Below are 14,847 nucleotides of genomic sequence, written 5' to 3'. Positions count from 1 at the left end.
AACTGTTTTTCTTAACTGTAACAACAGCATAGTACATTTGAAATGATTCATGAAATGATTAATAATAAATAGCTCACATATATCTCGACTATATAATAGTACCTGTTTTGCTGTTGCATAGACATCAGGTTATTAAGATTGTAAGAAACAGCTAAAAAATAAACCTTTTATTAAACCTGCAAGGAAAAAAAAAAGTTTCACTGTTCAGAAGGACATCAAATAAAACTATCCACAGAAATGCAGTGGAAGACATTTTAATATAAATTATTTACTTATAGAAACAGCAACAATTTTACATAAATTACATGTTCATACATGTAGAATATTTTGATTATATATATATATATATATATATATATATATATATATATCACTAAATTCATTAAAATTAAAGAAAATCTGTGCTACCCGAATATTTCTATAATTATATATATCACTAAATTCATTAAAATTAAAGAAAATCTGTGCTACCCTAATGTTTCAATAATTATACACATATTCAATGTGTTTCATGATGCAAACCTGCTTTTTATCCGAAGCATGTATTCAGTTAGTGCTGATCTTGGACATGCACGATTAAACTTAGGTTATGTTGATTTTCTCCTCTTGAATGCTTTCAAGTAATGTTTTATGTACTTCTACAAAAAGGCCAGAAAGTTTACAGAACATGAAAGTTTAATTCCACTTCAGAGGAAACCCTAATTCTTGTGTATCTGTCACATGTTTTGGACATTTGCTCATACATCGTGATGAGTAAATGAAAGGCCTGATTGTTCCACTGGATAGAGTTACAATAGTGTTACACATTCTTCCATATCTAAGCAATCTAGTTTAAAATCACATCTGAAATTAAGTTATTAAGTCAAGTATTCATAGTCACAACTAAAATAAAAATGATGGTCTCAGCACTACACGTGTAATGACTGAATGATGAGAAGTCTTACACATACAAGCCTTAATTCTGGCAATGTTTCAATCAGTTTCAGTGTGGTAGGAAACTGTTCCAATTAAACTCCAAGGATTACGATTGGATAGGAGGATTTAATACTGCCTTCTGGCAATGCCAGAATTTTATACTAGCAACCAGTGCAATTATATTCACATTATTTGTTGAATGAGGCAGCCTGGGTGGTCACTGCAGTGATCTTCATAGCTTGTTAACTTAGCAGCATGTCTTCATCTTGAACAAACAGCGTGTATCTGGGGTCCAGTTTGGGAGTGAAGCCTTTAAAGTGTCTAGAAGAGTCAGTACCAAACAAATCCAGCACTTTTCTGTTCATCAGTGCAAACCTGAAGATTTACAAAAAAAAAACAACAAAAAAAAAACAACTGGAGGTTATCTAACATGCTTAGCTAAACTCTGGCTTCAGCTTGCTTTCAGTTTGCTTTATTTTTGCCAGAAAAATCACCCACACCAAAATACACCCACACACTCTGCCTCAGCTCCTGATAATAAGCAGCAAGCAAAGAAATGCAGTCTATACATACTGACCTGCCCTTGGTCAATCTCAAGAGAAACTTCCAGTATGATGGTCGCAGATTCTGCACTTCCATCACCGCCTAGAACGAATCAACAAATAAAACATTAATACAAAAACTCATTTAAACTTTCTGGGCTTGTGCTGAACAATCTGATAATGTATTACCTTTATTACATTTAAATACTAGCTAGGACACATCGTGTACGTTTTGTAAGTCGATTATCATGAAGGCAGCTGCTAAATGCCAGAAATATACATGTAAATATGTCCAGTCACAAATATTCTGCTTTCGCTAGTGCAAAATAGGAACATTTTCCAGAAGGAGAAGAACATTTTCACTGCGGTTAGATAAAACGTGCTTTAATCTACATGGCGGCAAAATGCTGTGTATATTGAGTGAACAATATATCAATTAATATACATATATTTATGTATGATGGCCCTGTATAAACTGATCCTGGAACTGGACTATAAACAGATTTTCAAAATACTTATTCAAATTTAAAATATATAATTTTATATGTACAATATGTGTCATATAGTATCTGGTCTAAAAATATAAAATACCAAATTCTTAAAAAAAATCCTTCTGGTAGAGATACATGAAAAGTTCAGGATAATAAAAATATAATGTAAAATAAATAAATTGGATTTCAAATTAAATAACAAATATGACTTTAAAGTTCAGACTATCAGCTTTAACATTTTAAGGAAACCCCCACTCTCAACACAATTGTAATACAATTGCTCATGTTTAATATCCACTTTAGTTTTGGACTCACACAGTACCTTACAAAATGCTCAGTGGTTTCCAGGTTTGTACTTGTCTGCAGCCTTAATAGTTCATTTACACAGCCTGCTGCCACCCACAGGTGAAAGTAATAAAATGCAATATGTTGGATATATTTTAAGAGAGAAGCTGTAAGCCTGTTAACATACTGAACGCACATCTGGACCTTTCTTCAAACTGCTGCCACAAAATTGGGAGCATATGGTTGTGTAAGATGCCTTTGTATACTGTGGCATTAAGATTTCACTTCACTAGAACCTGTTTCTGCGTTGTACGGCTTGTTAAATGTCAAAATGTGACCGCCTGAAGGGTTTTCAAAGGCCACCACAGGCATAACCGAAGACACCGGTCAGGTTTTTATCACAGATTGAATAATCGTACATTAAGGTTGCATAAATTATCGAGTTTAAAATGTGTCTTAAATGCAGTTGTGAGGACTCACAGCCTGGAAGCAGATAGCCGTTGAGATGGCATAGATTAACGTGTCAGAATTAGGGAAGTAGGGGAAGTGTCCTGCCTCGATTCCTTTGAAGTACATGGTCTGTCAGGAGATGGTAAAAAAACCCAATGTAGTGAAGAGAAATACAGCGAGTGCCAATATACCACATCAGATCCTAGCTTATAAATAAAATATTTCTAATCTATAAAATACTTTATAAAATAGTTAAGAAATGTACTACAGCTTTAGGATGTATTACTTAAAGCTATTGTATGAAAATAAACTGTAATAATATGAAAATTAAAGTCACCTCCACAAGCTTTGAAAAGAGATACATGGAGATGGTGGTGCTCTTATAGAAGAACATGGAGATGCCTGCGAGAAAACCTGAAAGAACAGACCCTTAGATTAGATCATCCAAGAGCAGAAAGCAAACGACACAGTGAAAACACACAAAAAGGAATATACCTGCTATAAGTGCATGGAGCTCATCATCCAGGTTACGCACCCACCTAAGGAAACAGCTAGTTCCCTTCAAGAAGGGGAAGAAATAAAACCAAACAAAAATATCAGAAACCGACAGCAATATAAGTGAAAAAAAAGCTTTAAAATGAACAGAAACCAAAATTGCAGGCAGTGAATATGATACGCGATGACAGGTCACACGTTAAAAATGACACATTGAAAATCTCTACCTTGTAAATGCTGACAAATGAGCCGAGAAAGGCTCCCAGTTGGAAATTCTCCTTATTGTAGAGTAGTGATAGAAGACGAGAGGGTTTGGTGAAAACATGCCTAAATGTTGATGGAACCTTCAAACAGCACTGGATAAGGTAACCCACGCTAAACATGCGGATGAATCCCTTGAGACGCACACAAAAAGGTTTTTTTTAACACTTTATGCCTCTAGATAGCAGTTTTTAGTTATATTCTTTGATAGACCCTGTAATGATACAGACCTTTACCTCACTCAATAAATGTTTGGCTTTTGTCAGAAACCTCTACAGATGTGCTTTGAAGTCTCTATCAATAAACACTTCCTGATACTAGTTTATTAGGTCACAGACTAAGAATAACATCAGTCTAAAAACTCTGTTGGGGAGGAAATATACAGAGAAAACAATTTTTTATGTGCTAATTTAAGTACTCACAGGTCTGTAGATGTTGCTGTTATGCTACTAGAGCTGGCAGATACTACTATATACTATCAATACCATAATAAATTAGAAGTCAAATTATAGTTATATAAACTTGTTTAATAATAGTATTTAACATAAATTGATTATATTGTTCATTGATATAATCATTCATACACAGTATGGTTTTGCTTCACTGTAACCAAGGGGCCCAAACATGTTCCAGCATGACAACATCATTGTTCACAAAGTCCATGAAAACATGGTTTACCATGTTTGGGTTGGAAAAACTTGAGTTAAGTGACCTGCACAGAAGCCTGACCTCAACCCCACTGAACACCATTGGAATGAATCACTGGCTGTACCACAGGCTTCTTCACCCAAAATCGCCTGACCTCAGTAGCACTAATCCGGACTCTTAGGGTTCCAAAATCTAGTGGAAAACCTTCTCCGGAACAGTAAAGGTGAAATATATCAGGAGAGGATATTCAAAAAGCACATGTGAATGATACGATCAGTTGTCCACAAACCTTTGGCTGTAATGAGTTATGAAAGTTTTATGAAATGTTAAAGGGAGAACTTTTACTGTACATACTATTTTAGTGACCTACAGTTAAATGTGTAGCGACAATTTACATACTGACCAAAAGATCTGTTAATCCAAATGAAGCCTTCTGCCATCTTCACATCGACACACAAAGATACAAACCCACTAGCAGTAAAGCTAAGAAAGGGCACAGACTCTTACTTTGATGCAATAGGAGATGCAGTTGTCCTGGTAGTGTTTGCAACACCTATGTCTGGGACCATGTGTGCATCTAAAAGAGGGCAGCATAGTACAGAACATGTAAACAAGCGGTATAAAGAGGAGAGCATCAAAGTGTTTTACTTGTTTAACGTTAAAATGTACCGTTATATTAAAAACATTCAAATGTAATACTGTTTATTCAAGTAAAAAGTTGAAACGAAATGAACAATAATAATTTTGAACTAGATTTGTAAAGTTCGTCGCGACAAACTTTGATGTTGGCTTTGACGGTGCAAGAATTCGCAAAGGCCGGTGCATTTTGGAGGCAAGTGGACAGAAGGATTGTGAAAGCTACTGGACCGCTAGAGTGCCAATACTTTTGGAGGTGAGCAGACATGAGCATGTGACGTGATCCGAATACCCGTGAGGTATTTCCCCTCATTGTGCTGAGTGTTTTGATATGTCACATGTCCATGTTGTGCATATTTTTGATTTCGCTTGTTTTGGGGGCGGGGCTACATGTGACATCATGTGACCTCACGTGACGTGACCAGAATACCTGTGGGGCAGTTCCCCTCATTGTGCTGAGTGTTTTGATATGTCACACGTCCATGTTGTGCAAATTTTTGATTTCGCTTGTTTTGGGGGCGTGGCTACACGTGGCGTCACGTGACGTGACCATAATACCCGTGGGGCAGTTCCCCTCATTGTGCTGAGTGTTTTGATATGTCACATGTCCATGTTGTGCAATTTTTTTTTATTTTCCTTGTTTTGGGGGCGGGGATACACGTGGCGTCACGTGACGTGACCATAATACCCGTGGGGCAGTTCCCCTCATTGTGCTGAGTGTTTTGATATGTCACATGTCCATGTTGTGCAATTTTTTTTATTTTCCTTGTTTTGTGGGCGGGGCTACACGTGACGTGACGTCACGTGACGTGACCAGAATACCCGTGGAGCAGTTCCCCTCAATGTGCTAAGTGTTTTGATATGTCACATGTCCATGTTGTGCAAATTTTTCATTTCGCTTGTTTTGGGGGCGGGGTTACACGTGACATCACGTGACATCACCAGAATACCCGTGGGGCAGTTAACCTCATTGTGCAGAGTGTTTTGATGTGTCACATGTCCATGTTGTGCAAATTTTTGATTTCGCTTGATTTGGGGGCGGGGCTACACGTGACGTCACGTGACGTGACGAGAATACCCGTGGGGCAGTTCCCCTCATTGTGCTGAGTGTTTTGATATGTCACATGTCCATGCTGTGCAAATTTTTAATTTTGCTTGTTTTGGGGGCGGGGCTACATGTGACATCACGTGACGTCACGTGACGTGACCATAATACCCGTGGGGCAGTTCCCCTCATTGTGCTGAGTGTTTTGATATGTCACATGTCCATTTTGTGCAAATTTTTAATTTTTCTTGTTTTTGGGGCGGGGCTACATGTGACATCACGTGACGTCACGTAACGTGACCATAATACCCATGGGGCAGTTCACCTCAATGTGCTGATTGTTTTGATATGTCACATGTCCATCTTGTGCAAATTTTTGATATCGCTTGTTTTGGGGGCGGGGCTACACGTGACGAAACGTGACGTTACCAGAATACCCATGGTGCAGTTCCCCTCATTGTGCTGAGTGTTTTGATATGTCACATGTCCCTGTTGTGCACATTTTTAATTTTCACGTGATGTCACGTGACCTCACGTGACGTGACCAGAATACCCGTGGGGCAAATCCCGTCATTGTGCTGAGTGTTTTGATATGTCACATGTCCATGTTGTGCAAATTTTTGATTTCGCTTGTTTTGGGGGCGGGGCTACACGTGACGTCACGTGGTGTCGAGTGACGTCACCAGAATACCCGGTGGGGTGCCAATACTTTTGGCAAAAAGTGGCTACTGAGGGTTTGGACGTTTCATGTCAATACTGCAGTCATTATGGGATTCTACTTATTATACTGCATAGAACATTACATGCAGTTCTTAATGTTGGATGTATTGTGTGTGTGAGAGCTTAGAGGACTTTTCGGAATTCCCTATTCAAGTCTATGGGATGTTCGATCGTCGACTACGGGAAAACCGAAAATTCCATCGGAACTCCGAAATAAAAATTTGGTCCGGAGTAAGGTCCTAAAGAACCTGTCCGAGTTCGGTGTAAATCGCTCGAAAACCTGCCGAAATACAAACTTCAGAAGTTTATAATGGAAGTCTATGGGAAAAAAGGCCATTTTGAGCTTCCGAACCGGGAATGCCGGAATTCTGATCGCTTAGAAAAATAGAAGCAACAAACTTCAGACCAGGGTCTACGACATATCCGAATTTGGTGCATGTGGCTCGAACGCCCTAGGCCGCATTTTTTAAAATAAATTTTTGTCTAAGAATAATAATAATAATAATAATAATAATAATAATAATAATAAGCTTATAACGGAAATCAGAATGTTGGCTTCTACAAAGCCAACATAATTATTTACATACATTCTACACAATAATATTCAAAGCTAGATTAAATGTTTGTATTCTCACAGAAAGTCCAGCAGCCTGCGAGTCAGAGCAGCGATGCTCCTTCCACATGTCGAAGGCTGTTCAGCATCTGTTGGAGGTAAAACTGGCCTTTCTGATCGAGATGCACTGGGCAGCTCAGACAGGCTGGAATGTGTGGGGATCTCTTCTTTTCCTACAACAAACCTACCATGACAAACAAGAAGAATTATATAATAATAGCAGCATTTTTTGCAACAACAAATTTTAGGTAAAAAAAAACAAAAAAAAAAACAAAATCATTTTGTAATACAAATACGTACTTCAATGCTGAGAAAGCAAAACCATTAAGTCCGTCTTTACATCTGAAAACGAAACGAAATAACTGAAATATCTACAAGTCAGAAGCAGACTTCCATAATGATCTTTAACATACCACGTAGTTCCTTTTGCGCAAAAAGGTTTGAACTCACCTGAAGAAAAACATGTAAAGTGACGCAGTAATACAGAAAAGGAGAACCTGAAAAGTGACAATCACAGAGATGGAGATTGTCAGACCCAAGTAATGTTAAGTCCATGTGAAAATAAATTTACACGCTAGCATAAGAAAAGAGCAAATATACCCCTACATGCAGGATGGACCCAATTATTCAAGTTATCTTAGCAATAAATACATCAGTACAGTGAAGTATAACAAACATTTAGAAAGTTCAATTCTACTTGTACCTCTCCATGTTTTAAAGGGTTAATGATGCCTCGTGTGACAGCCATCCGAAATATTGTCTCGGTTGCCTAGAAATGAGAGAACATTATAAAATGTTTAGCATAATAGAAAACCTGCAATATATAATATCTATTAATAATCCTGATTCGATTCTTAAGGGTCTCACCAGGTTTGCCATATATATTGTTAAAAGTCCTCTTCTGCAGCAAGAGAGAAATGAAAGATTATGAAATAAGTCAACACATTAAAAAAGAAGACTTATAAATTATCCACTTTATTTGTACACCTGCACATTCATGCAATGAGCTAATCATGTGGGAGCAACTCAATGACTCCAAGAGCTTTAGTTCATGTTCACATAAAACATTAGATTAAGGATTAAAAAAAAGTAATGTCACAACTCTGTTTCCAATATTCAGTTATAATGTTTTAACGAGCCTGTGCCTACTATACGCTCAGATTCCTGTTCTTGGATGAGAGGAGAGGAACCCACCCTACTAGTACCAACAACCAGCAATCAAATTCACAGAGATCACATTTTACCCCATTCTGGTGGTTGATGTACACATTAACTGATGTTCTTGTCCTGTATTTGCACATTATTTGCATTGCACTTTAGCCACTCGATTGGCTAATTAGATCATTTCATTCTTTTCCAGATTCACATGCTGGAATATTTTTTGTATGTAGAGAAACCCAAAATCCTCTTATCAGCATTTGGCATACAGTCACCTTTGCAAGTTCTGGAACAATCATTTGGCTTTTGCTATAAACTGAAGAGTTTTGGTTTGAGAACAAAAGAAAATATGAGCTGATAGATCACAAGTTAAGCTTTCATTTTTAAGATATTTATATCTTGAACTAAATATAAGCAGTTAGAATCAGATGGCCAAGCTTAAACGTAACCAAAGTGATAGAAAGGTCAAGGATCTTCTCCTGATCTAATACAAACCAGCTCATCAGTCACATATGGTGGAGGTAGTATCCTGGCTTGGGCTTGTTTGGCTGCTTCATTCCAGTATTTTTTGCACATGTATATACAGTCTATAGTCTGGTCAGCGCCGCTTTTGTGTAATGTCTTTTGTCTCGCACTGTTTGCACCAGGTGGCACAGATGTACTTTATGTGACTAGGACTAACTTAATTAAGTCCTTAACTCGGTGTTGTATGTAGCTCTGTCTTTGTTCTACTGTATGTAACACCATGGTCTTGGAGAAACATTGTCTCATTTCACAATGTACTATGTCAGCTATATATGGTTAAAATTATAATAAAAGTTTCTTGACTTGACTTGCTTCTGGAACAGACTCAGTCATCTATATTGATGATATAACTCATGATGATGGCAGAATAATCAATTGAGAAGTCTACAGAAACATTCTGTCTGCTCATTTTCATTGTCTTATGTTATTACTGCCAACACAGCAAAGACCTTCATCGGGGGGAAAGTGGAAGTTCAAAAAGACCCGAAGGAAGCTATTTTAGTAGAAGTCTGGTAAAGCATCACAAAAGATGATGGCATCAGTTTGGCACATGTCAGCAAGTCACTGTTTAAGCAAAGGATTCTTTCAAACCAGATGGTGTCAAGGAAAAACTCCCTCAATGAAGAAGAAAATTACAGAAGAAGAAACCTTCAATGGAACTAGTCTTCCCATTTTTTTAATATAACTGTATACCAAAAATTACAATTGTGTAATCAGTCTAAACTGTGTATCAGAGTTATTTACTTTAACACTATCTGTTCCTGCACCTAAATATTTTGTGTTCAGCCACCAAAAGTGTTATGTTCCAATTTGTTTAATACAGCTAATTAAAAATATCAGGGGCACGGTGCCTTAGTGGTTAGCGCGTTTACTCCGGTTTCCTCCCCCGGTCCAAAGACATGCATGGTAGGTTGATTGGCATCTTTGGAAAATTGTCCGTAGTGTGTGATTGAGTGAGTGAATGAGTGTGTGTGTGTGCCCTGCGCTGGGTTGGCACTCCATCCAGGGTATATCCTGCTTTGATGCCCGATGACGCCTGAGATAGGCACAGGCTCCCCGTGACCCAAGAAGTTCGGATAAGTGGTAGAAAATGAATGAATGAATGAATAAAAAATCAGGAAGCTGAAACTCAGATCTATCATCTAATATTCGTCATTTGATCTTAAATCCAAATACCTTCAATGTATAGCAGAAACAAATAAAAAGGCTCATTGTTCCAATTCTTTTAGAGAGGACAGTGTATAACATTTATTTGTTTATAATATTGATTGTGATTTTTTTCTGCATGTTAGTATGTCAGTATTCAAACTTGGGAAGGTTGGAATCCAAGCAAACCTGCTTTTGCGCTCTATCAGAATAGCGATGTATGAAGCCGGTAGTGCAGCTCCAAAGCCCGTTGACCAGGAGTAGAAACGACCCAGCAGCTTCCTGTGTACCAAATGTGTTTATTAACATTAAAACGGATGCAAAATCAATATCGGTGCACACAGTAGAATAGTACGTTCTAACCAAAAAAGCATTTAAACTACATCGACTAACCTGTATAATCCTGCTGAAATGTTCAACAATGCTTTATAAATGTCCTGAGGACTGATGCGTAAAAGTTCATAATTAAATGTGGTGCATGAACAAAAAAGATCGGTTTTATATATGCGTTCACATATTCCGATCACATATGGACCAGTCCTTGGTTTACCCACAGAATAATTCTACTGAGGATCTACTGCTATGTTTTTGAGTCTGCAGGATGTTGCTTGGCCATTTAGCATGAATCACATATCTAATTTTTTAAAACAAGCACAGAGTCTCATCATACCCATGTCTCTATCCCATTTACAATATTTGTTCTGTTTTCCTGAACGTTTTATGCTGTGCATCAATATATTTCTTGAATAGTTCTCACAGCTATGATTACATGTATATATATGTAATAACATGAGGTCATATTAAAACATCTGGAAAAGAAGTTAGGAGAACTTTGCTCCTTCTTGTTGTAAATGTATTGTATGACTTTGAGATATTACTTTGAGATATTACATTTAAACCATACATTTCACAGTGATATTAATGATCATGGAATAAAAGCCCATCAGGTATTGAATAGCTTTTCTGGGTTCTGTACAGCCACTGGGCTGGATTTTAATCCTGCTCTCTTCTTGTTCCTTCTGTTGATGGACCACCAGGGGACACAAATGGTTCTTATTTCTATATATAAACAATAAACGTAGCATTGCACATTCAAAAATGCTTTTTTGTTCACCACGACTGTAAAGAGTAGTTATTGGGGGGATGTGGTAGCTCAGTGGTTAAGGTGTTGGGCTACTGATCAGAAGGTCATGAATTCGTATCCCAGATACACCAAGCTCCCACTGCTGGGCTCCTGAGAAACCCTCAATTGCTTAACCCTCAATTGCTCAGTTGAAAACCCTTAACCCTCAATTGCTCAGTTGTATAAACTGAAATAAAATGTAAGTCACTCTGGATAAAGGTGTCTGCTTAATGTCAGACATGTAAATGAGTAGTTACATAGCTGTCCTGGCAGCTCCAACTGATATGCCAATTTTCCTTTGACCCCCTTTTATTAAAAAAGGAATTCCACCTGCTGGACTGTTTTCTTTTCTACTCCATTCTGTACAAAGACTTTTGTTAAAGCATCTGCATCTGCTTGATTTTATGAAATGCAGCCACATGCATGCATGAGCACATAATAAAGTAACCAGTAAGTGTATTTTCGATAATGTTTTGTTGAATCACTACTGTTGTTATAGACCAAAAGAAATGATCCAAAAAATAGTAATTATATAAAGAAACTGAATTCTTTTCTGAATGGTCTTAATTTACTGCTACTCTGAATGAGCTCTTGCTTAGAGGCTGGCACACGTATATTGTAAACAAGATAGGATTACAGATATACCATAAAACAAATATGTTGTGTGACAAGTACCTAATCAGAAAGATGTAGATGTAGATTAATCAAAAAGTCATTTTCATATTAGATTAGATCTAGACTGGTCCAGTAAAATAAATCAACCTACGTTAAAGATACAATAAATGTCACACACCTGGCCAAGAAGAAGACTTTTATTATAGACTGATTATTCTCTCTTTTTCTCTTTCTCTCTCTCTCTCTCTCTCTGTCTGATACTCACACTCTTTGTCTGTCTGTCTAACACTGTCTGTCTGTCTGTCTGTCTGTCTGTCTGTCTGTCTGTCTGTCTGTCTGTCTGTCTGTCTGTCTGTCTGTCTGTCTGTCTCTCTCTCTCTCTCTCTCCTATAATAGATAGAATACTATATTAGAACAAGTGCATTAGTATTAATCTATCCTTCATAATGCAGCCAGAACTATGTCATGATTGTGTTGTTCCAATCTGTCCAATCAGACAAAATAATAAAGAGAAATCTGGACGCATGTTACTGATTTCATTTTCTCTGACAGTATACAGACATAACAACAACAAAATATTTACTGGGCATTTTGCAACAAGAGACATTTTCACATCACAGACTATTTGCACACAGTTTTCTGTTGACATAAGCTAATTTATTCTCCAGTAACCCCTTTAAAAACACGATTGCAGACAATATGCTGCAATTTTAGTATCCGCATGATGACATTCAAAGACACTAGTCGTTTTGAAAAGTTTCAGTTTAGGGGTCAGATACTGACCTGCTGTACTGAGGGGAAAAAAACACATGACTTGAAAAAACAGTGTACTTATGGTCTAAAGTTTGCAAGGGGGTTATGTATAGCCTCAAATATGAGATTTTTGTTCATGAATAACAACATTTGTTAGAATGAAACTTATAAAAGAAGCCCTCAAATGGACACATTCTTTTATATTTCATTTTTACTGTCATAAAGGGGTGAAAATCCAGATGTCTGATGATTGTGAAACAGAAATTAATTCTTTAGAAGTCTGTATATTGAACCTGGACTTTAACCAGTTGCTAAGAGCAGAGATTTGAAAACTGATAGCCCCTGTCTGTAAAATGACATGCTATTTAACTGACATGAAAAATGGCTTTGCTTTTATTGCAAATAATTAAAGAAAATGCTACTGATCGTGTGCGCTTACCTAAGTATGCAGAAAAAAGCGATGTACAGGCCTCCATTTGTAGTAAGAAATGATGCAGACTGCAGGATTTCAGGAATGAGTCTCTTCTTATAGTAGTCTTTTTTCCTTCTTCGTAGGATAGCTGCAATCTAAAGAGGAATTACATTTGTATGAAATGTACTATTTGGTCAAAAGGCAGGCTTTTCACTCTAAATTTACTTCTACAAATATACTTGGCTTTTACTTGTAATATTGTAACAGAATGGGTATCCTGGATTCTCTGGTCTTTTTCTCTGTAATGTCCCCTGGGTATCTGAAAAGCCGAGTCACTGTCTGCCTTCAAAAGAAGACCTGCTGTTCTGCAAGCACTGCACTTTAATGAGCAGTGAATTAAAAAAATAGAAGGAAAATTGATGCTGCATGGGTGACAGCTTGCTGGTGTTGTAGCAAAGGTGTATGTTACATGGCCAGCAATAAGATTTGTCAATCTTGTGCAAAAGGTAAATACAGGCATGTGTACCATCACAAGGTAAGTGGATATATGAAATGTAATTTTGCTGATTGCACAACAAGCTAAAAAATATATACAATTTAATTAGTGGATGTATTGTAACTCATCAGCCTATTAGTATAACAAATTCGATAGAATACACAGATCTGAAACGCATTTTGCTACTTATTTTTTTTAAAAATGAGCTTAGAAGCAAACCTAGTGATTTTTGGAGCTGATGTTAACAGCTGTTCTGCACTCAATATGCCTCTCAAGTTCACATGAGGAGTTAAAAAACAGGTTCAGTTTACTGACCACCAGTTTTGTAGAGTGTGACTAGTGCATGAGCTGATGTTCTCAATAACCAATCACTGAGCACCATTGTTTTTAAGTGACCAATCATTGGTGAATGTTTGTTTGTCCCACCCACACACACAATGCACCTCATACATACACCTTCATGGCTATATGTACATTAATAAAAGTTAATCCATCCGTAAACATTCCCATTGTCATTCTAAACTTGACATAAAAGCTTCTTTTTTTTTGCCTTATGTTTGCAATAATATATCTTGCAAATGTACAGATAGTTAGTATCTAGTATTTAGTGGAACCAAGAACCATTCCTACAGGAAATAAGTTAGCATCTTATTTCTATTTTGTAAAACTACATTCTAAGTGTCTTCTTTTTTTCCATTTCAAATATACTAATATGCAAATGACCATGATAATTCAACGAACATGCAAATTAGTCTGTTCCCTTGACGACTCTGACTACTTATAAAAGAACGCATTGTTGTTGTTTTTTTCTTTCTTCAGGACATTTTCAGGGATTTTTCAGTATTTCTTCATGACTGTTCTCTTTGTGTGATGAGGGACAACACAGATGATGTACATCCACAAAGGACACAGATTCAACGACAGGACTTTACCTGATTAGCTCTGATGAACTCTTGCAGCACGTAAAGGCTTCAGTTAGCTAATCAGATTAAATGGATTTGCAGTTAAAAAGTACACAAGTCTTGTTCTCTTTGTGACATTCACCACTGAACTAGAGCTGATCACTTGAGCCCTGATTATATAAGACTGCTTGCAATCTTTCAGAAGAAATTAAGACTGTAACCTACTTACTTACACCGTTTCCACAGATATAATATGTATCTCGTTACAATCGAGACATACGCTAGCAGTGTCATTGCTTTTTAATGCTAGCTAACGTCACCGAGCTTCATTAGTAATCACTGTATAAATACTTACGAGATATAACGGTGCATATATTTTGAGAGAGACCTCCAGCGCACCGGCCGTGACTTGCAGTGCTGAAAGTGTACATGATGGGCTCCATGTATGTCCTATCTCATAGCAGTTGTGCGGTATAGACTTGCTGAGAGCAGCCATGTTTAACTGAAGAGCGCGGGAGCGCGCACTCATGTGCTTGTGATAGAAGAGCGCGCACTCGTACCTTAAAGTGACAGAAACCCCAGTCGCAAGTTGAACACTAATTTAATAACAATTCAG

The 14,847-nt window shown here is 37.3% G+C and overlaps 1 protein-coding gene across 1 annotated transcript; it reads right to left on the bottom strand.

Moving 5' to 3' along the window:
* Positions 1–238: 238 nt before the first annotated feature.
* tmem135 (transmembrane protein 135) lies at positions 239–14,757 on the bottom strand. Its single transcript, XM_027171786.2, has 15 exons — positions 14,587–14,757; positions 12,861–12,988; positions 10,120–10,212; positions 7,969–8,002; positions 7,805–7,870; positions 7,552–7,598; positions 7,402–7,443; positions 7,124–7,285; positions 4,595–4,664; positions 3,406–3,573; positions 3,179–3,242; positions 3,021–3,097; positions 2,714–2,812; positions 1,493–1,560; positions 239–1,290 (listed from the first exon to the last, which is right to left on the bottom strand). Exons 1-15 carry the CDS (start codon positions 14,725–14,727, stop codon positions 1,158–1,160), a joined length of 1,392 nt encoding a protein of 463 aa, XP_027027587.2. The 5' UTR covers positions 14,728–14,757; the 3' UTR covers positions 239–1,157.
* Positions 14,758–14,847: the final 90 nt, after the last annotated feature.

This window comes from Tachysurus fulvidraco, chromosome 20, assembly GCF_022655615.1.
Source record: "Tachysurus fulvidraco isolate hzauxx_2018 chromosome 20, HZAU_PFXX_2.0, whole genome shotgun sequence".
NCBI lineage: Eukaryota > Metazoa > Chordata > Actinopteri > Siluriformes > Bagridae > Tachysurus > Tachysurus fulvidraco.
The sequence above is the reverse complement of the archived record's forward strand: the minus strand, read 5'-3'. Positions and strand labels throughout refer to the sequence as shown.